We start from the raw sequence: 24,044 nt of genomic DNA on the forward strand, positions 1-24,044 counted from the left end.
AGAACAGTGGTCGCCGCACACACACACCGTCCTGTAACACAATAACACAGCTCTAAATACACACAGTGTCATTTGCAGGTGTGCGGCTAGAGAAAAGTCAACAGATCTGCAGCCTTCTCTGCTTACAGAAGTTATTTTCCAGTCTCTTCTTCCCATAGTAACATAAGAGAAAATAAATACTTCATCTTCATTGGGTTTCCAGTGCCACAGACATTACCCCTGGTTTTGAAAGGTAATAGGAAATGCCAAGCACTTGAATTTTTTCCATGCTGCATAAACCCAAGGACTGCAGTGGATGCCATGTAATAACTAGTAATAACTTATCATACACATTGAGCCTTTTATGTCGATGTCACTCCCCTGGTTTCTCACAAGTCTCTAAATCACACATTTACGGGGATTGAAACTATCCAGAAATACTTTATACTTCAGCTGGAAAACAAGGAACACAAGCAGCATTTTATTGGCTCTGTATTTTGTTGTTGTTGTTCTGAGAATGTGAAAGAAGCTTTTCACCTTCACTTATTAGAGTTAGAGTGCAGCAGAAGCCCTTACACGCTCTGTGGAAAAGTACACCTGATTTCCATCGAGCTGCGTTAATTCACTGTATGGTATGACGAGCAGTGGCTGAAATGAACCATTACTCACAATACTGTACCAGCGTTTATGAGTACACTTCTCAATTCAAAACACTAACAGCTTACATGGGAGACAACATATCTATGCTGTCTATATCTCATCATCACACTTGGGTACTAGCATTTTTTATTTTTAGTTTCAAGCACTGAAAACAAGTGTTATTGCAATGTGGATGATTGGGGATTGGAGGAAGCAATTTCCTGGGCCTGCTGCTCAAAAACACAGTCCTGAAATCATCCTACTAATTACAAGAAACAGGAAAGGGGAAAGGATCAAATTCCATTGTCATCCATCATTTATTCCAGCCATCCACCTAGATCAAAATTCACTGCTCAAGATCTCTGGACTGACAGACACATGCACTGTACCTGTTTTCCACTGCAAGTTGAATTGGTATACTGGTTGTGTTGTGCCATGGTTCACCCCATGTGGCACAACTGTGATGAAAAAATCCCCTTTGTAGAGAGTGAAGACAGCTGTTCTGCAAACACCTACTCTTCAGGAGTAATGCTATTCACATACAAGAAGTCTCACACCCCATTATAAAACCATATCTAAGGCCTACACCAAATCAAAACTTTCTCCGACCTCCCAAACGTATAGGAAGGCTTGTCCCAATACTTTCTAGAAGATATTGTCTTTAGATATGTATGTTTGTGTACATGTGAGTCTATTCATCCTGACATAGCTGTTTTAAACAACAGATACATTGCAGTTACTGTAAATAAAAAGATACATTCACATATTGCTGACTAACCGGATTGTTTTCCTTCTGTTGTTAATTCTCATTCATTCGAAGTTCAGATATATTCTTTCATTTGTTTCCTTTGTCCATGTTTCACGGCCTTTAAAAGCAGGTGGGTGTTTGCTGATATATAATTAGAATACATCATTTTGAACACAACAATAAATCAACTGATTGCTTCATTTAAGACAGATATTCATGAAGCAAATCATTAGGGCTGGCTTGTCAGACTAGCATGATGAGTTGTCTGCTTGCGGGACAAAGGGAAAGGGCAGATCACACTATGGGGAATATCCCAGGATACAATTTGCCTTCCATCCTCATGGGAGATTCATTGCAGTGTGGTGCAACACTACCATGGGCGACTTTGGTGTTTTTATCATTGTCACACAGAAGCATGGCAAGGCAATGGTGCCTCAGCTATACTGGAAGGAGAGCTCACCAAAAGGGGGGGTAACTTTGCCTGTACTGTGTCTAGTGATGCTGCAGGTGGCTGCCGAGTGATGGACGGGTTTCAAGGTGACGTCATGGGTGTGGGGGCTGTGCTGTGGCAGAGGAGTTCCGAACAGAGAGAGAGAGAGAGAGAGGCAATCAGAGAGGGGGGCATGGAGGGAGAGAAAGCAAGAGGAAGAAAGAGTGAGCAGTAAACAGCAGCTTTTCGCTATCGCTGATAACCCTGTCTGATAACCCAGCTCATTCGTCCAAAGACACCCCACCGTGTGGAGCGGACCAGAGGACCTGCTAATGCCCCCGCTGCACAGCAGACACACACTTTCCGATGCAGATATGTGTGCAGCTCGATAACGAGGGATTTCTTTTTGTTCCTCGTATGGTCCTGATACTGTGCACAGCCTATGGTAAGTGTTCAGTGTGTGTGTGTGTGTGTGTGTGTGTGTGTGTGTGTGTGTGTGTGTGTGTGTGTGTGTGTGTGTGTGTTTTCTTCATGCGATGGACAGGCTAGGATGCATCTGCAGCACCTGAGCAGCACAGGACAGTCGCCAATAACTTCTACAGCTCAATTACATCCCTAAGGTTACAATTAAACATTTTGTTTTCATGATTTTTTTTTTTTTAACTCGGTTCCTGGTATTATGGGAATGTATCACTGCTATACAGTAGAATGTATTGAATCACGTTACTAGGACTGTATGAGTAGCTTATATATTGAATAGAGCGCTATAAATAATAATAATAATAATAATAATAATAATAATAATAATAATAATAATGGTATGATTATAACCGAGGTGCAAGCACTGTTCGTTTTGGTTTTATTTAACTGGTTGCATTCACATAGCCAGACTTGGTCACTTATTATTTAGATATACATTGAAACCACATAGGGGCTTTAATACAGTAGCCTATATAACACAGCAAAAATAATACCGCTACTAGCCAGTCGCCATATGGAAATGCATGCTTCATTGGGTATTTGTATAGATGTTGCTTTCTTTCTCTGAGCAGAGTTTATGTTGTGAGGGCGATACAAAGAAATCCCATTATGGACGCGCACAGCCAGCAGCTGGTTGCTAGTTTGATTCAGAAACAGTAACAGTGGATAGTTGTTATTTGTTATAATGCTAATTGTCATTGTTATAATTGCTGTCTATTGCGATAGAGGAGTGTGTCGTTTGAGATGCTACAGTGGCCGCTGAATGGGTGAGAGACAAGGAAATGCCCTGGAATAACCTTTTTTTATTTACATATATGTGCTTTATTTCGAGTCAACGCTACACACATGCTCGATGTTATATTTTGTGAAAATAGTAATTGTAAGAAGTTGATTGATATATATTCACCAATCTTTTACCTTTTATTTTGTGTTTGATTTACTAGGTTCCTTTAGTCTGGCCATCAACTGACCTGGTGTTCGCCTCCTTAGGACTTGTCTTCATGTGAAATGTTGTGGAAACAAAAAGTTGTGCTAGCCTGGATATGACCAACATCTTGTGAGATGTGTGATTCATAGGAATATACACTCACCTAAAGGATTATTAGGAACACCATACTAATACTGTGTTTGACCCCCTTTCGCCTTCAGAACTGCCTTAATTCTACGTGGCATTGATTCAACAAGGTGCGGAAAGCATTCTTTAGAAATGTTGGCCCATATTGATAGGATAGCATCTTGCAGTTGATGGAGATTTGTGGGATGCACATCCAGGGCACGAAGCTCCCGTTCCACCACATCCCAAAGATGCTCTATTGGGTTGAGATCTGGTGACTGTGGGGGCCAGTTTAGTACAGTGAACTCATTGTCATGTTCAAGAAACCAATTTGAAATGATTCGACCTTTGTGACATGGTGCATTATCCTGCTGGAAGTAGCCATCAGAGGATGGGTATATGGTGGTCATAAAGGGATGGACATGGTCAGAAACAATGCTCAGGTAGGCCGTGGCATTTAAACGATGCCCAGTTGGCACTAAGGGGCCTAAAGTGTGCCAAGAAAACATCCCCCACACCATTACACCACCACCACCAGCCTGCACAGTGGTAACAAGGCATGATGGATCCATGTTCTCATTCTGTTTACGCCAAATTCTGACTCTACCATCTGAATGTCTCAACAGAAATCGAGACTCATCAGACCAGGCAACATTTTTCCAGTCTTCAACTGTCCAATTTTGGTGAGCTTGTGCAAATTGTAGCCTCTTTTTCCTATTTGTAGTGGAGATGAGTGGTACCCGGTGGGGTCTTCTGCTGTTGTAGCCCATCCGCCTCAAGGTTGTACGTGTTGTGGCTTCACAAATGCTTTGCTGCATACCTCGGTTGTAACGAGTGGTTATTTCAGTCAAAGTTGCTCTTCTATCAGCTTGAATCAGTCGGCCCATTCTCCTCTGACCTCTAGCATCAACAAGGCATTTTCGCCCACAGGACTGCCGCATACTGGATGTTTTTCCCTTTTAACACCATTCTTTGTAAACCCTAAAAATGGTTGTGCGTGAAAATCCCAGTAACTGAGCAGATTGTGAAATACTCAGACCGGCCCATCTGGCACCAACAACCATGCCACGCTCAAAATTGCTTAAATCACCTTTCATTCTCATTCAGACATTCAGTTTGGAGTTCAGGAGATTGTCTTGACCAGGACCACACCCCTAAATGCATTGAAGCAACTGCCATGTGATTGGTTGGTTAGATAATTGCATTATTGAGAAATTGAACAGGTGTTCCTAATAATCCTTTAGGTGAGTGTAGATCGTAGTTTGAAATATAAAATTGCAGTTATTCGTTGGATACAGATTTACATGTTTTAAATCCAATGCAGAACTGTCCACCATATTGTGACAGTATTGTTCCATTTCAGTCTGAGTAAGCAATATAGTACATTAAAATACCTGATGTCAGCATCCAGACTGAAAGACTTGGATTATCACATCCCAACACATATTGACAGTACCTTAGAATAAATGTCTGCAGTTGGTTAATGCACTTTCTAAATTAAGAAACTCCATAACTGCCTGTTGAGATGATATTATTTCTGGAAATGTTTGTTTCTTTGATAATATTAACCTAGTAACGGATGTACATTCAGGCTATTGCTGTGATTCAGTAAAGTAGGCTGGTTTACAATGTTGAAATAGGCAGGCATGCATTAAAATAGCCTTTTTCCTATCCACCCTCTGGAGAATGTATGCCTAATCAGATTAGTAGTCTATATTGGCAGCCAGGTTAAAAAGCATCTGGATTGGTTTGGGAAAGATATGATTACATATCAGGACTACTTTCAAAGCTTTTGCACCCAGTAGAAAAGTACTACAGTGTTTGTCTTTCGAACGTGATCTGTGTAGAAAATAAAAACTATGTTGGAGTAAAACATGTATTCAGGTTTACGCTCCCTTCCTGCACCCTTCCTTTGCTCCTGACAGATTTGTATGATTACTATTTTGTAGTTATTTTCAAGAAAGCTGGGAAAGGATTTTGCTCCTGAGCACAGACGGTAAAAAAGTGTATCTTCATGTTTGGAAGGATTTCGCTTCACAAATTGAATATTTCCTGTGCTGAGCTTTTGAAATTCAATGAGGCTAATCATAATATGAATCATCAAGTGGCAGGATGAGCTATTGTAGGTTGATTGGACTATGTTGCTTGGGCACCTGAGAAGAGAGAAGCCTTAAAGGTGTGTGATGCAATTAGTGGAGTACCACAGGGGTCTGCGTGAGGCAGGCTGCTCTTCATAGTTTTTTTTATCAATGATCTGATTTGCCTACTTGCTAACTTCTCTACACTGAGGTCCCCAACTGTGAGGAGGAGTTTGGTGTCCATGTTAACTTTGTTATTATCCTCATTAATACAATATGGGGAATAAAGATGATACAGTTCTGGAATACATACATACAATTTCAATCAATTATCTTTACAGTTATGTGATCAGCTACTTAGATCTCGTTTAAGATTTTGGTTTCCACATTACAAACAGGATATAACTGCTCTCAAAAGAGCTGAAGGCACAATTACCAGAGTACGAGGTATGTTATACCCAGGCAGGTTAAGGGAATTGAATATTTTAAATCCGGAACAAAGGAGATTACATGGGGATTTGAATCAAGCATTAAACATCCCGAAAGGTATCTGAAAGGACATGCCAAACCTGCAGGACTACTTCAAGGTCAACAATGCAACAGGGACCTGAGGACACAAGTGGAGGGGACACTGGTTCAAATCCAGTGGTGCTAAGTGAACCTGGCTGAGATCCACCTATGGCTTTGGGTCTTGGCGTGTAGGCAGGTGGATGCAGGTGTTCGTGTTGGTGGTCTACAGTGACCACCGGTGACTGGCAAGGTCCCTGCAGAAGCCGCCACAGTCACCCAGTCCTGTTCAGCCAGCATGGAGAATATAGTTTGAAGGTGATGTGTTTATTTGATTCAGAATGGGGATGTAGAAAGCAGGTGTCTTGAATAACAGCTGGCTAATACAGGGGGCTGGGAGAGAGGCTTAATGTAAAAATAAAAAGATCCTGATTTGACTGTTTGGGATATTTAAACTGTACAGCTGTTTCTGTCGGCTAACCTGTGAAGTATTAGGGGATTAATAATAACATTCATTATTTTAAACAGGGAATATGAATTAAAGAGACGAACAGAATGTGGCCTTGAATCACAATTAGTCTTCACAACAAGGGTTGCTTCATGTTCTCAGTTCTGTATATCAATGCACCCGTTTTTTTCGTATTTTCATGCATACGTATTTGCAGATTGAGACGCCACTCACAGTGACAAGAGGCACTGAGTTAATCAATCATCCAATGAAATATAATTTGACCCCTGTCACTATTGCAATAGGCAGATATAACTGATATGTGAAGTTACATGCACATGTACATGCAGTCCTCCTAAACAAGACTATATTATATTTAAGCATTATTCTCTATGTATTCTTCTCTATTGCTGGTCAGGGTCCAGTGTGTGAAGATCTGGGCTGATTGTCTGCTGGGTTTAGTGGCTGGTGACAGATTCCTTCACCTGATCGCCCAACTTGACATCAGGGATTCAAAAGAAAACGCAGCTCTCAGGTTATAATGGCTGTTCAGTTTGTGTCTGCCATCGATTATTAAACTGCCAGCATAACTCTGCAGTCTTAAGTTTTAAGGGCTATGTGTAGGGCCAAATCAATTATTTTAGATCAGCTTCATCTTCAAGTGTCATTGGATTGTGTGTAAAGATAAGCTGAACAGTATTTCTGCCTGAACTCTGCTCATCTAATGTCACTTAAGGGAGCACAGCAGAGCAGTACCACACATCCCTGGAACAACTATTTGTCCCTTTGCACTAGGTAGAAGTGTTGTATCTGTCTACCAGTGACATTCTGCCAGTGGATCATTTAAAATATATTCATTAAAAGTTCTGGAATGTGACCAAGCAAACAAATGCGGCATAATCTTAATACTAGTACGGAAGCAGCATTTGTTTGTATTGTATTTATTTATGTATTCTTTGGTTGATCTTAAATGCTTCGTCTCTGGTAAGCTGTGTGTTTCAAGACAGAAAAATAGTAGGTTTTCCTTTGGAGAAGTTCAGGCTAGTTCATTAGTTCAAATTGCACATTGTGAGAACATACTGTACATTTTATTGTCCTGTAAAATGTACTTTCTTGTGACATGCTTTGTGCTGCCTGGATGTCAGTGCTGTTAGTTTGCTGAAGTCTTGCACAGCTTAATATTTTATTTAATCTCCTTACTGTTCCTCTCTTCAACCATTCTCGAAAGATTTGCTCAGACTTTCAGTTTTGCAGTCCCAACAAGCAATTTGTCTTAGTATTTTTATTTTTGTTTTTGCTACAAAGAAGGCAGACTTTATTTTACATTAACTGTCTTTCAGTTTACGCTTCCATTAAAAGCTGACAGTTGCTGGGGTAAAACATTGGAAGTGCTGCAGGGTAGATAAGTTTGTGCTCGATGTGAAAGACAAAAAGCCATTTTGGCCTCAGAGTGAAAGTTTAAGATTGGTTACAGCAAATTAACTCTAGTAAATGTTTCCAGTTGGTCATACTGATCCAGAAAAAAAAGATAACATCCGCTGACCCTAATACTAAAAGCAAATATACAATAAGTGTATGAATATATTGATAAAACAGTTCTCTCAATTCCAACTTTAAAGTCCTCAATTAAGATATTTTATTGTTATTATTGGAAGCATTGTAACTTCATTTTTTTGGCTTAATATGTGATTTTGCTATTGCTTTGGGTGTGTATTGGAATCTACAGAATTAACTCCTCTCTGACCATCTTTTTGGTGTTATTTAGGATTCAGATTAGTTACGCCACAAACCAAACACAACCCATTATACGGCACTATAAGTCCTAACGGATGTAAAGCTCACCGCAAATGAGCCCTATCATTATTCTCTTGTTGAATATTAGATTGACTGGTGACATGATCCTTAACCCTGTGTCAAACCTAACCCTTTATTGTAACTGTAGGATTGGCCTTGGCTTTGGTTTAAGTTTTGGACTAGAAGGATGGTTATAGTTAAGGTTAATTATGGATAAAGGTAAAGGTGGGAATGATCCTCATATGTAGGGGAGTACATTTAAAAAAAAATCTTTTCACAGACATTCAGCATGAAATTAAGAAGAAACATGGTAACAATAAATACATCCAAAATGGGAAAACATGTGTGCATGTTTATGAAAGCCTTCTTCCATCTACATGGCCCAGCCTGTGTAATGGAAGACGATTTGCTTTGCATATCGGGCTAGTTATTGAAACATTGATTGGTGTGAGACAAATGTATACTTTCATGGTTGTTTTATTGCCCATGGTGTTCTGCCTTGTTGGGTTGGGCTGGGTTGGGGTTCTTTAAATATTGCATATTAGGCAGCTGAGCTTTGAAGTGGAGGGAAGATGATGGATCAGTGGTTACTCTGTAAAAACAGACTTTAATGAATACAGAGGGGAATTCACTATATTGCTCGCTTCTGGATGTAATTGCTGCTTACATATCTTGTTGGTGAAAGTAAACCTATTATTAAGAGGAGGAGTGCATACATTAGAAACTCCCTTGTTTATTTATTTGCGTTAGGAGGGATTGTCTTGTGTTGGCGGAATATTATACCCACTTCAGTCATTTCTGCAGTCATTTGTCAGACTTTCAGCAATCAAATTGATGAACTCATTTGGAACAAGCCTGAATTATGAATGATGCTGTACACTGCAGAAATTATGAACACTACAATTATTGGTAGGTTTATGCACACCTGTTGCTGTTTATGGTAATGGTGTGGTTGAATGTTGCGAGATTTGTTTTCAGGTTTCTTCCATTTTGTTTAATTATGAAAATAGTATAATTGCTTATGTTGATGATAAGAATAATAAACAACAATCTTCTGCAGTTAGTTGTTGTTGCTATGGCCTTCCAAGCTTGTATTACTGCAGAGCTGGTTATTTGATCTGCTATTTGTGTTTCCAGCACAGGTACTCTGTTTGACCTATTTGACAAGCAGGAAGCTATAGTAGGACAGCTTGATCTTCCCATGATCTTGGTCACTATTGTGCATTCTGGTCCGTCAAAGAAGTTTCTAAAGTCCTTACTTACCAGTGGATATTTCCAGTTCAAGTAAATTGTAGAATAATTATTACATTATTACATAATCACTGCTCTATTAACTTCTCCAGTCACTTCATAGTGGTTCTGTTCTGTGTTCTGTTCTGTAAAGTTAACTTTTTTCTTTCTTTTTTCAGCTTTCAGAAATGACTGTAGCAATGTGAAAAGTGCAAAAATACTTGATATGCTAGAATACTGCTAGATATAAAGTTTAGAAATTAAATATAAATTGTTCTATAAAACCATTGGGATAGAGTACCACACATATTATTAAGAAATATATTAACCAAAAAGGAGAACTATTTGAAGTTAATACTAATAGTGTGCAAGTAAACAATATTGAGCTTGTTACTTGTTAAAATAATTACTACAGAATAGTCTTCATATATAAAAATAAATACAGACTATCAGAAAACATATATAAATTTATATATGTAAACATCTTCTATCAGACGAAAACTGACCAAAAGTAAGCATCTAAAAGCTTAAATATCACATCTGAAGAAATTAAAGTAGCTGGGTTGCTTTGCCTTCTTTTTGGTTCTTTCTGCCCGTCTCTCACACCTGGGCTGATATTTATAGATAATTTCCAAATGAGAATTGACAAACAGAAAATAGTCCTCAGTCAGCCCCACTGCAGCAAGCAGTGTCTCAGATGGCACTGATGTGGAATGGATTGAGAAAAGCACTTTGCACATCTTCATTATTCCTGAAGGAAATCCTCCAGTACGTCACAACTCTGTTGCTATGCTAACCTGTGTGCATTTTAATAATCTCAGATGACAAGAAAATAATAGGATTACCATGCAGTTCAAACAGTAAAATAAGTGTCTTTGTCATGAATGAATATAGCAGCAGCAATTGGAAGAGGGAAATCTCAAATTAGCACCTCACAATGGTTTATAAGCTTTGTTTTCACCTGATATGTCAGCACAACACCACGTAGATAGGGCTGTTCTGCTCTCCCTGGTATAGGTTATTATTACCTATCACAGGGGACAGAAAAGCAGACGCACAAAATAGCACTGGAAAAAACAAAATGTGCCCAAGGGGAGAGATTTTAAATATAGACCAAGATAGACATCAATCATTTACTGTCAAAAGTAATTACAAAAGTTGTCAAGATGCTAACTGTGGAAAGAAATATGGAGTGATTTATAATAATAATTATAATAATAATAAGTAGTAAAGTTTTATTTTTAGTTACAATAGAAGTAGTATATGTCTATAGAAGTAGAATAGGTTGTATCCCATACTTCTGAAAGGTGAAATAAAATATGGCGTCTACTGGGGCAATTACTGTTTCCTCCGGACAGTCTGGAGTCTCTCACATTTGAGCGTGTTAATTGTGTATTACTGTCAAACAGTAGATTACACAGCACTGTAAATTCAGTTTCACGTGTGACCTGAGCCGCAGATAAAGGAAAGTGCTTCCACGCTGTTTTCCAGGCAGCACCCAGCACCATTGTGCTCAGCGCGGGGGCTGAATGGCAGTGCTGGACTGTGGGGGCATTGTCAGCGACGGCAAACTGAGCTGCTTTATTGTGAGACAGTTTTGGAAGAGACTGTACAGAGTGTTTTGCCTCAGTTCCCTCGAATTAAGATGTGGTCATAAATATATATTCATATTCTTTCTAGTTATTGTTAGTATTATATGTTTTCTCTTTTTTTGCTGTGTTTTGGAGGCTGTATTACCAGATTGTAGATTTTGTATTGTTTCATATTAAAAATGTGATTTAAAAAAAAACAACTTCAGAATTAGTCTTTCAAATAACGAAGTTGTCCAATATTTTGTATTTGTTCATGCAAATCAGCCATGGAGTTACAGACCCTACAGTAAATTGTTACAGTTCCTCAGCAAAATTAAATTGATGATGAGAATAGCTGTGTTCTTTTTGTGGTTTAATTTAATTTAAGTTTAAATATTTGCACAAGTTATTGCTTAACACTGAAACATCTGCATTTCAATAGTAATAATGTAATATCTGACCGGAAAATATCAGATGCACAAGAAGTAGCCATCATGATACAAAAAAGACATCTGCAGCTTGGAGATATCAGGTTCAGTGTTAAAACACAAATTCGAAGGAACAAAATATATGATATGATTATAATTTGGCATATTATGGTCAGAGCTGGAGCTTCCGGAAACCTAGAACACACAAATTGAATTAATCAGAGGCTAGGGTGTGACTGATAACACTTTATTTTAGGTTTTTAGCTCACATTAACCATGAGGAAGCGATGGAGGACTTAATGCAGAGACCTATGTGCTCTCAGTATAGGCTCTTGTTAAGAATTAATCTCCAGTCGCCCTTTTTTCATTGTCATCCTTTGTCTTTTTTCCAGGAGGAGAACAGAGATGGAAAGCAGCCAAGGACGGGGAGCAACGCTGGCAGGCCGATCGGCTGTGCAAATCTCAGTGAGCTGTGAGGGGCGGACAGGCTGGCTGGGTGCAGCGGGAGGCATGCGCGACTAAAGGAGGCCTGCGCTGACGTCAGGCCCTGCGGAGCACCACTGCGGGGGAGTGCCGGCCTCGGAGATGGGATCTCAACGCTGAGCCAGGAACGACTCTCCAGGCTGCCATGGGAAGAAGTGCTCAACTTGGGACAGGAGATTTTGGAAGGACACCACTCTTTCAAGGGGGCATCAACAAAGAAGTTAAAGGAAGCCCAGTGTAGTTGTCTTAACTTTCTTTCCTGTTGTTGAAAATATTCCTGTTGCACACTGGTTTTATGTGCAGCTTTAAAAACAATCAAAGAAACACATTTATTTATTGACTCCATACATATAGAAACAGGTTTGAGAAATAACAACCTAGCCTATCTGATGCCACATAGGATGCCTTCAACTATATGAGAATGGCAGCCAAGCTGGACTATGTGTCGAGCTTCCACGGCTTTGACCTCGGGGGGCGTTTTGTGGAGCTCAAGCCCCTGGGGTATGGGGCGAATGGGCTGGTACTCTCGGCAGTGGACAGCCAGAGCCGACGCAAGGTGGCGGTGAAGAAGATCGTGGTCACAGACTCCCTGAGCATCAAGCATGCCCTGCGGGAGGTCAAGATCATCCGGCGGCTGGAGCACGACAACGTGGTGCGTGTGTTTGAGGTCCTGGGGCCCCGCGGCCGGCCCCTGCCCATGGACCTTTGCGAGCTCAGCACCTTGTACATCGTCCAGGAGCACATGGAGACAGACCTGTCTCGGTTGTTGGAGCAAGGCCCCCTGTCGGAGGATCACGCCAAGCTGTTCATGTACCAGCTGCTGCGCGGCCTCAAGTACATCCACTCGGCCAATGTGCTCCACCGGGACCTGAAGCCGGCCAACATCTTCATCAACACTGAAGAGCTGCTGCTCAAGATCGGGGACTTCGGCCTGGCTCGGATTGTAGACCCCCACTACTCTCACAAAGTAAGGCACTCCTGACCCACTGGTGTGTGTTTCACTTTGATTACACTGGCCTCAGACCACTCTGAGGAATGGGTAAACTCCATCTCCATGTTTCATTTTGTTTTCAGGGCAACCTTTTTGGTCACTCTTTATCTTATAGGGCAATTGTGGATGTTTATGTTTATTAAATTTTAACCACAAGTTTAGTAAATACATTATTTTTTTAAATAAATTAATTGACACTTGGCAAATAGCAAGGAATTAATTATAGTCCATCAATGTCCCATGGCACATTAACAAAAAAATAAACTTACATTTACATTAACTAATAATTAGTGCATCAAATAAAGTGTTTGGAACAAAAGTATGTTGAAAACAGGTGAATATTCATTCTGTTAACAGCCTCTAGCAAACTTCTAATTTCTTATAATACCTTTTGTGAAAAGCACCGCCAAGGCCTGTGTGATTAAATTGAAACTGAAAGCCTAAGTGAGTAAATAAGTTTTCAAATGAGCTGTGCTGTGATGCATCTTAAAAAAATCAATAGCTGTATTTTTAAAACTCATCTAAAACAATCAGGAAGCCAGAGTAGCCAGAGCCAAGGTGTAGGATACACTCAGCTTCCTGTGGATTGCATGTTCAGCTCCAAGCTGTGCCCCTCACTGGCTGTCTGGGCATTGCCAGCTGGAATGAGAAATTGTTTGGACAGAACTGGGGCGGAGTGAAGGTATCAGGAACAATGCTGGGAGTGTTGGTATTATTAGGAACTGTGCCTGTCCTCCAATCAAATATATACAGTCTCACATTGACACAAACACTTATTGTTGTGCTGTTTCAAATGGACAAAGCCTGAGGGGAGAGCTGTGTCTGTGGAGCTCTCCAGCACAGTGCAGGTTTCCAAAGACAGCTGGACAGCGGGGCACACGATGACTCCACATCTAAACACAATGTTCAATAACTAATATATTGTCTTTTATTTTCTCAACAACATGCACAGGATTTAAACTATCTTTTATTTTGGTGAAAACTTTAAAAACACTTTTGGTATTACTTCTTAATGCTCCACATATACAAGTTACACATTTTATTTTTTTTATTAAGAAAAGACTATGGTTATTAGAAGGTTTGGGAATACAAACCTGCTTCAGTTGTAGCCACATCTGGCATCTTGTCTTAAGAAATTGCACTGAACCTCAAGATGTGATGGGGGAAGACATCAGCCGTGTTCATAATTTACGTGCTGATGTGCGGGAGATTATGAACGGTTCTTAGATCATGCAGAAAAGTCTGCAGCTGAGCCTAGAGAGAGAGAGAGTGAGTGAGAGAGATTGTATCTCAGTCAGAACTGTGAGATCCCTTCACTACTCTAAAGATACTGATATAGGCTTCTTTTGAGTAGCCAAGCTCTTCATTTTAAACTTGTAGGAAATAAATTCAGAGTTCAGACTTGAATACCACTGAAGAAAAATTGGGTTCCTCACAGTTGTTCAAAAGAAGGTAATGCCTGGTAACATCCCATATGTGGACCATGTAGCTGGTATATGTTTAATTAAATTCAATCTTATGGGAAATAATTGAGCACATCATTGAGGAATTGAAGAAAATAACAAAGAAAGGGCTGTATTTATTGAAGCACAACCCTTGTGAATTTAAAAGGCACATCAAATTGTATAGGATAAAGATTATTATTTTTAATAAAAAGACAGTACACGCAGGATTACATTTCATTGATGTCGGCGAAAAATCCCAAAACACCAGAATACCTGATGATCTAAAGGCACTGGTAAATTGTTTAAAATGTGAAAGCTGTGAAAATACAAGTATGAATTGTACTGAATTGCTACTGAGAATGGAACACTAGTGCTGTTCTGTAATGTGATGCTCACAGTTAATGCAAAACTGTTTCAAAATAGGGCTGGAATGCAAGTATACTTATGTTTCACTAAACTCTGATCGCAATCCACACCGAATTGCACACATTTGCCAAAAATAGACTGCAGGGAGATTTAATGCAGCTTCTAATGTTTTATACAAGAATGTGAAAAAAGGCAAAAAGAGAAAGAGACATCTCACATGAAAAAATAGAAACACAAGTATTTACTTCCTGGGGTAGATTAAAAACCTACTGCACTTTTAAGCAGATATTTACTGCAATCTTACATGCTTAAGGAAAGTATGCAGCATGATATTGAACTAGTACACTGTACACAATATTGACAGCTGAGAAGAGATAAGAGGTCTGCTTGTTTCCAGTAAAAGCCACAATGACATTAACTGATTCAAATGGATCACAGCACCTATTTTTTATTGCACTTTCAAATAATACACTGAGCACTCACTTTTAATACACTTTTATACACTGCAACACATATGACCATTTAGCTCTTGCCTGTATACTTGTAATAACAGAATATTCAGAAATAATGTATTGCCCTGCTTACATTTTTATAAAAGAACCCCTAGCATGTGCTGTTTTTGATTTGTATTTATGTATGGTTTTAATGCAGTCCTGTGAATTGTTCTGTTGGATTCTTAAGAAAACACCCCCCTGGACAATGACAATAGCAAGGTAGTTATTTATAGCCTGCTGTGTATGTGGTCCAAGACCTTCTCTGCCACAGACACAGTGGTAGACAGACAGCACTGGAGTCAGTGTGTCAGCAGGATGCCCTGGAGAGGAACGATGGGAGAACGGTGGCAGTAGTGGAACGCAGAGGTTGTCACTCCAGAGATTTCTGCGGGACACAACTGTTTTAGCTGTCAGACTTGTGATTCCTAGTTCATATCAGAATTGACGGACAGATGGACAGACAGATAGATACTGCATCTGACCGTTTGTTTCTGCAAAACCTTAAGCATGTTGAGGGAATTAGAAAACAAACACTTTTGTGTATTTTTGCCCACCATGTTTGATAACACTGTGTAACAATTGTTATTTATTTTTTTGTTCCTGGGTAGTAAGTGTTATTTCCTAATTGCTTATGCCTCAAAAGTATAGAACATGGCTATTATTCCCCACAAAATTTGCTTTTGTGACCAGGACAGTGATATTTTGAAATTTAAATATTTCCAATGAGAAAAAGTAAGTAGTTTTTTTAGATGTATTTACAGTATAATCGTAAATCTCGAAAAACTACTCACTTCTAAATCTTTTGTAGTCATTTTTGTATTACTTTAGTATAAATACATGTTAATTTGGATTCATATGGGTTTTTTTTCTGACTTTATGTGAACAAAAACACACAATATTCGCCCATTTTCTCATTGGAAATAGGTACATTTCAAAATATCACTGTCCTGGTCACAAATGCAAAGTTTGTGGGGAATAATAGCCATTTTCTATACTTTTGAGGCATAAGCAATTAGGAAATAACACTTACTACCCAGGAACAAAAATTGTGTTACATAGTATAATTAGCAATGTGGAGAGAAAGCCAAGACATGGTGGACATTTACCTTTGTTAGCTGCATCACTTTGCAGGGTTGATAAACATAGCCTACTCTCCTTTGTAATGGTGTTCCTATATAAAATGTATTTTAAGAATCAATGGTTTTCCCAGGATGGTTCAAAATGAGTGACAATGTTTCAGACACACACTCTATTACACTGGAGAGCCATGGAGAGAGCACAGACATTGCTGGGGCAACTGATTAATAATCCATCAAGGAGTTATTAAGAGCTTATTCTGTCTCTGAATGAAACCCCCCTTCATTTTGTGCCCATTTTTTGGCAATTTCCAGCCTGGCCACACTCCATATCTTGAGTGCAGAGGGGACATAAGAGAGACAAAGAGCAAGTTACAAATTACCTTTACCCCATCAGATGACAAGCCTGGCTACTTCAGCAAGTGAGGGGGAGTGGGCTTGCTATGGCAATCACATGGCATTCAGAAATAGGTTAACTGAATCATTATTTCTAAAACCCCGCCTGGAGAGAGATTTTCTAAGCTGCAAAAAACATATTGACTTAAATCACACAGGCAAGGGATCAATGAGCTGGTGAGACGGATCTGTTTGAGAAGCCCTTTCATCAGTGTTAGAGATCAATTTAAAAAGAATAACCCAAGTCAAGAAACCCAAAGAGTGGAATGTGATCACCAAGTCTGGATGAAGCAAGGTGCATGGGAATATAAACTGGTTGGACTTTGTTGGCCAAAGAGTAAACAGGATCTCAGAGATAGTCCACCAGGGCCAGAACTCTATTATGTTGTGTTCAAAATCATTATTTAATTAACAGTAACATTTCTCTCAGGACATTGTCCAGTAATAAGTTCCAGAGACCCAACCTGAAGGACTCTGGTATTCCAATCCTATCTTTACCACCTGAAAATCCATTCTGAAAGATGAAACCGCTTGAGGCTCATTTGTTGGAAACTTGCTGCAACCCTTATTGTGGATTATCTCCGCATGTCTGTTTTGCTCAACAGTTTTGCAAAAAGATGCCCCATAATATGTGATTATTCATTTGTGTTCATAAATGTGGGCAATGCTTTGGAAGTGCCAGAAGCAAACATTTAGCTCAAAAGTAGCAAGGTGGTCTGGAGCTTTGGTAGCTTTGTGTTGTTGTTTTGACAGGAAGTCAATAGGATGAACCTTAAACAATGTCCAGTCGATTTAATTAGGTGACCATGCAATTAGTTCCAGTCAGACCAGAGCTCGTTCCAGTGTGGTGTCATTGGGGTTTGCATGTTATCAGTTATCAAAAACCCCAGAGGAATGTGTGTTTTTCTCTGCTACTAAACAGTGGTTTGATGAGTCTATTGACATAACCGTGAATAAAATAAGTAAACTCTGGATTCATATCCTATACATAAACTGTCCATACAAAGTTAGCAAACCTTTTACCTGATAGAAAATAACAATTTCTGTCACACACCTAGAGTAACGTCTGTCTCTGATTGGAAACTTCACCTTGCCTCCCATAATTTTGAGTGTAGGTTTCTTGGTCTCATACAGTATGGGACAACAATGTGTATCATTATTTTATCTTCAATGGGGACTGTCCATTTCTATTCAATTAAAATGGCACAGGATCTTAATATTTTAAGGTAACAACTTACTATGCTGCAGTTCATTATTGTTGCCTTGAGGAATCGTAAATTTCACAATCCCTGAAGTGAGGGAACCCCCCCCTGTCTGCCATGGCAACAGGCAGCCTTTATGATGCTTGGACTTCACACGACATCCTTAATATCTGTGTATCCTGGGAGTCAGCCAATGGGAATTGCATAACCGGTATTGTGTGGGACTGAAATGGAGAAGGAACCACTATTTAAGCCCCCAGGGCAAAACATATTAAGACTGAAATCCATTTCGAAGGCTTAACCCCAGCCTTGGGTTTTTTACATCCCCCCAAAAATGTTGAGCTAAAATGTACACCTTTATAGTGAATGGGGAAAAAAACACTCTATTGGGGACTCCAAGTTTCATGTTTTGCACTCCACCCTGTGGCAAACACACAGGTCTGCACAGTCCAAAAACCAGGATTAGGACCAGCTTCCAGTAAACAAAACTATTGATTTGTGTGCTTGCTGGTGTTTGAGTGTGTGTGTTCAAGCAGTCCTTCACAGCCTCCCCTCAGCCCGTCTGTGCTGCAATCAGGCAAGGGAGGAAAAGTTCAGTTCCGCTGAGAGAGAAAAGGCCAAACCACGGTCAAAGTGCGAGGAACATGTACAAGGCAGCTTTGCTCTCTACTGCGATTCTGAAACAGAGATAACTGTCACTTCTCTTGCTTTCAGAGGAATGCGTTTCCTTAGCTGCAGCATGTGAAGTCAGACGGCAAGAGCTTCCTGGCACAGATGCAAACTGGCATCTTGAAAATGATTGTGTAAGACCTTCATTCTTTAAAACCCATCACAATAAGAAGGGAGAATAGAGAAGTTGCAGGAATGGTCCTCACACAGTTAAAGCAACACATCGTGATGTATAGCAATTCTAATTCAGGATCCTTATTGCACTCTAAGGAAGCACTGATTTAAAGAGGTCTTAAACAAACCTGCAGCATTTCAGCCCTCCAGGACCAGAGAAACTTGCGCTAGCTTCATTGATCATGACAATACTAACTATTCTTTCAAAAATGACTGAAGGATGAATGCGATGCAGTGTGCAGAATGGACGTTGTGGTGCAGTAATTTGTTGGCATGAATGACACATACTTTAAAACAACAAAACACTATTATGTAAAGGAAAAACAGAAAAGCAAGTATTTAGACTTAATTTAACAAAGCAGTAAAATTCTACTATTCCCCTTTTATGAATCAATCTGTAATTTATATTGAATTCTTCACTCATTCACTCATTTGCTGTTAATATAGTATTTCATATATATTTGCTTTTTTTGTGAAATTTCATAACCTCTGCACACCTGCACAAACTAGAATGCTCAATTGAAGAACATTGCTTTCTAAGAATTGGCCACACCTCGAGACTGAAGACCACCATTATAAAAGGCACATCCAGATGTTTAATCTTTGAACACAGCAGTGCACAACTGGAATCTCAAACTTCTGAATGACACAATAGCATTGTTTTCTGTTCGTGCTTATAGCTTGCACCACTGAGGGTTAAGTTGCCTGTTTACAAGCTTTGTATATGAAATGTCTCTCTGCAGCCCACACCTCTGTCAGCCTTACAAATAATTAATCTCCTGAAGAGAAGGAAGGAAATGAGGCAGAGGGGAGGCACCCACCTCTCGGCAGCGTCTCCCAGCAGCCGCTCATTAAACATTAATGAAGACTCGTTCTGCTGCCCTTTCAGTTTGGCTCAGGGGAAGGAGAACCGTACAGTGACTCAAAAGGGTGCAGAGCAGCCTTAGTTACATCGCCACTTTTGCAGCCAGGTGATTGGATCGGTCCCAGAAGAGTGTGATGGAGAATGCTGGGAAATGGAAACTTTTGCCCCAGTAATGGACTGTATAGGATCTGGATTTTACAGGTTTAAGGAAGCTGCCTTCAGGATTGTTCACTAGTAAAATGATTATTTATTTTCAGGCTCATATCTATCTTCCTTTGCAACTGTCATTCAAGGACTGGTTTGTGCTGTACTTTCACATTGCATTAACGGGATAGAAGTGGGCAAATAGTTTGCATGTAGATAGTAAACCCTTATATGTCACCTTGCAAAAAAAAAAAACACCTCATTTGGCTTTGCTAGACAAATTCTGCACAAAGTAAAATAGATTGTCATTTCTGTGACCATCCTCGATCTCTCAGTTTATTAAAAAGCCAAGAAAGTAAGGTGATACCCATTCCAGACTAATTAGTCAGTCGTTAGAGTAAAGAATATGTGCCTGGAAGGTGAGGCTCTTTTTCAATTTAGTTTTGTGCTGTTGAATTATTGGGGTACTCTTTCCTCATGGTGTCCTTCATGAAAACAGTTTCAATTGTGATCGGCTCTCATATGTTTAGTTCCAGAGTCGAATGCAAAGTCGCATCTGCTTAAGTCGTCAGGGTTAAGCTAAATCTCCGCTGTTATTTTGTTTCCAGCCGGTGAGCTGTAATGTCATCTTCACAACCCCTTTTTAATCAGGGGAAGAGATTACCATGTCAGCAGGGGTTACTGAGCTCTGAGCGTGGAAGTAGGCAGCAGTGGGAGGTGGAAGTCAATCTGCGAGAGCTTTATCTCTCACACAGACACATTCACAAACCCGGGCTCCCTGTCATACATTTTTTATTCAGTTTTGTCAGAATGAATGAGATTGTCTCTGGCTTGAGTGTAACTAGCAAGTGACTGGAACGTTGGTGGACAGAAATTTATTACAATGATCTGTGTTTGCAAAGAGTCATGCTGCTAAGCTAACCGAGCTTCACATACAAAGGAAAAATGGCATTCAGCATTGGCCTGATTGATAATGTGGCTTTAGCTGCCTTTATTACCAGGGGCATTCCTTTAAGTGGATTGGAGCCATTTTATTTTTTATTTTTTGATGTATCTTGGAGTTTTTTTATTTGTTTTTAAGAATTCAAAACAATTCCCAAGATCACATGATGTTAAACTGGCACGCTGATAGTTGGTCAGAGAGTAGTTCACCTGGTGATTTGGAAAATCCACACCTGTGTGAAGAAGACTGATTGTAATTCTTCTAACTTAATTCCTGATTGTTCATTTGAACATGTTGAGGAGAGATTCGGTAATGAAAGCCTTCTTTGACAGTTTTCAGACTCTTTTCATGGAGTGCGAGTTGCAGCTGCAGGGGGTGAAGTATGGAGTGACGCAGAAAATTGACAGAAGGGAAAACAGTTTTTATAAATAACATTTCAAAGAAGGGGTTTCAAGAGCAAATCAAATTTATTTTCACTTACACAGTTCAAGAGCAGAGCAATGTTTTTATTTCTCCAGCTATTGGGAACAGTCAGAATGTTTTTCTTCTTCATCAATTAAACTGACAGTTATCTTCATACAGCAATGTGGTATCAAGCAATGTTTCAGTTTAACTGGCTACTCAGTTCCATTAATGCTGCGGGTCTTTGCTTCAAAGCACTGCGGACGTGTTGTGGGTTACTGCGCATAATTGTCCTGTAGCTGAGTTTTGACTCTCTGCCCTTGCTTCTGATGTCTGTCAGTGTGCTTTGTGTCTCTTGTTTGTTTAAATAGTTTGTGTGAAATCCTGTGCCTGTGCTGTCCATTGCCCAAAGTGTGTGTAGCCCCTTCAGCCACGTTGCTGAAGTCTGTGTCTCTACGTGCCTGTTGTTCCTCTGCACACAGATGTGCCACAGCCTCTTTCTTTAAAAGGTCACTTAATTCTTCAGGGGGCTCCACGGAGAACGTTTCAGAAAAGGGTGAACATGTCTCTGAATGTAATGCCAACAGAAAGTAAAATACAATAAGACAATCTCTGATCTTCAGCAAACTCAAGCCTTAAGCTATGGTAACATGTTATGGCTGGTGCTTTTTGGATTAGTTTAGGACATTGAAGAGCCCTGCAGTGCCCCATAATGACATTTCATTTAATTCTGTTTTAAATCTATTGTGTAACAATGTAAACTTGCTCTCACCCAAGTACACTTACTGTTTTTTTCACAATTAATATATATATATGAAAGAAAACACTCAACAAACATTTACCTAATCCATAGCCACTTGTGTAGTGGCTAGTGCTGCTTATTTGTCTAGAGTGTAATTTTGAAATTGTTTGATCTGTAATTCTGGACTGTATTTCACTTTTATAATGCTCTTATGTTTTGCAAGTTGCCCTGGATAAGAGCGTCTGCTAAGAAATACATAATAATAATAATAATAATAATAATAATAATAATAATAATTGTCTTGCATAACTTAGATAGTTTAGCAGTCCTAGAGAAATAAATAGTCTGATACATTCTGTCTGACTGTATATTGAGAAAGGAAGTCTTGAGCTTTATTCACTGTATTGCTCATGTGCTCCTACATCTCTAAAAGATGATATCAGAACATTGGATTATATCAACAACGTAACTGAGACCACTAGGCATATATTGCTCATCTGGTAATTAGTACCTTATCAGTCTAAGAAAGAAAACCCCATCAGAACTCATATTGTATCCACTAGCATCCATAACATGACTTTGCAGGTTTTTCCACTCCTGTTCTCATTACAGTTCTTCACAGCTTCTGGTCACAAAACTAAGTGAGTTCATTCTTTTGACCTTGTTTTTGCCTTTCAGGGATACTTGTCTGAGGGACTTGTGACTAAGTGGTACAGATCCCCACGGCTGCTGCTCTCGCCTAACAACTATACCAAAGCCATCGACATGTGGGCAGCCGGCTGTATCTTGGCAGAGATGTTAACAGGGCGCATGTTATTTGCAGGTAGGTATTCCTTGTCCGGGCTCAGAACCCCTTTCTCAGAGAAATGTTGGACAATGTTCAGATTTTCAGAGCCGCACAGCAAGCAGCTGGTACATCTTTGTATTTGATCACGTCTTACATGGCATTCACTGGGGACTGATTTAAAATATCCCATATATGAGTGTGTACAGGACAGAGTGGATACCTGAACCACTCAGTCATACAGTAGACAACACCAGCTGAGTGTTCAGATGTCACAATTAAAAACTTTGAAAATAAATCTGTGTAATCATCAGGCAGTAATCGGGGACATGTGATCACTGTGCTAGGAATAGGTCACAGGGTGAAGTATCCCAGAATTCATGGCAGTTTTAGTCAGAGGTTTGTGATATCACCAGATCAATGCATGAATTCTGCAGAGGTTTCCATAATCTAAGAATTTCCATTATTATTATTATTATTATTATTTGTCTTTTTTTTAATCAATAGAAAGCCATTTGAAAATGTCATCAAAAATGTCTGTAAAATAGTTCTTTATTTTTTAAAATATTTCATCATTGTTATTATTCTTTGCCATAGTAACCATGACTGAGGAATATATCCAGGCTTTACCTAGTTCCCCCCTTGGCCTCTAATTTCACTCGGTGTTGAGTGTCTTTTATGCTTCAGGTCAAGGTGACTGTCACAGTGTGGTTTAAACTGAATGTGGATTTAAAGGTTGGTTAAAAATTGATTGTGCTGCAACTTGGTCTCGTTCATATCCATGTGACAGGAAAAAGGTATATTTTGTGAAAATACATTTGGCACATCTACAGAATGGGTAAACATTAATCTGAGGGTTTTTTCATCATTACATATCTTGTTATGTGTTTAAACTTCAAATTTGGCAACTGATACTTCCCTATTGTTGCTAGTGCCCAAAAAATGATTTAGGCATTAGATGGTTTTCTGCATGCATGAATGGGTAATTTTTGCTAACCCCCAATATACAGCTGAGCAATTTTGTCAGTCACATCACATTTGGGCGCTTGGTCTTGTTTCACTTCATCAGCTGAGAGAAGATTTGCACTTGTTATTACAGAGCTTAATAGCATCAACACTACGGCTCACAATCCAAAGCAGTTTGCTGGCAGTTCACATTTTAAAATTTGCAAAAACACACGTAAGTAATACATTCGGACAGGATCATTTGCATTTCTGATAGAATAACTTCACCTAATGTGCCTGAGGTTAGTAGGAAGAGATAACTATCCTTTAACTACTTGCATGTCATATATTACCAACATCTTTACAGAAACTACTGTATGCTATGTATGCATACAAAAAATACTCTTTTTCATTAACCAAATTCAGTACTTTTAAATCTAAATCTCTTATACATTCTAAAATAGTTCATTGTTACTTATTTATACTTAATATATCTCTACAGCACTTTATAGTTTCCATGACATACCTAGGCAGACT

General features: G+C 39.4%; 1 protein-coding gene across 1 annotated transcript in view; it reads left to right on the forward strand.

The window, feature by feature from the left end:
- Nucleotides 1-1,985: 1,985 nt before the first annotated feature.
- Nucleotides 1,986-24,044, forward strand: part of mapk4 (mitogen-activated protein kinase 4) — a 38,002-nt gene continuing 15,943 nt past the window's right edge. The window contains exons 1-3 of the mRNA XM_066712206.1: nt 1,986-2,241; nt 11,779-12,836; nt 22,457-22,601. Coding sequence (XP_066568303.1) covers nt 12,285-12,836; nt 22,457-22,601 — 697 coding nt within the window. The 5' untranslated portion in view covers nt 1,986-2,241; nt 11,779-12,284. The remainder of the gene's footprint in view (nt 2,242-11,778; nt 12,837-22,456; nt 22,602-24,044) is intronic.

The sequence above is a fragment of the Amia ocellicauda genome, chromosome 8 (genome assembly GCF_036373705.1).
Source record: "Amia ocellicauda isolate fAmiCal2 chromosome 8, fAmiCal2.hap1, whole genome shotgun sequence".
Taxonomy (NCBI): Eukaryota; Metazoa; Chordata; class Actinopteri; order Amiiformes; family Amiidae; genus Amia; species Amia ocellicauda.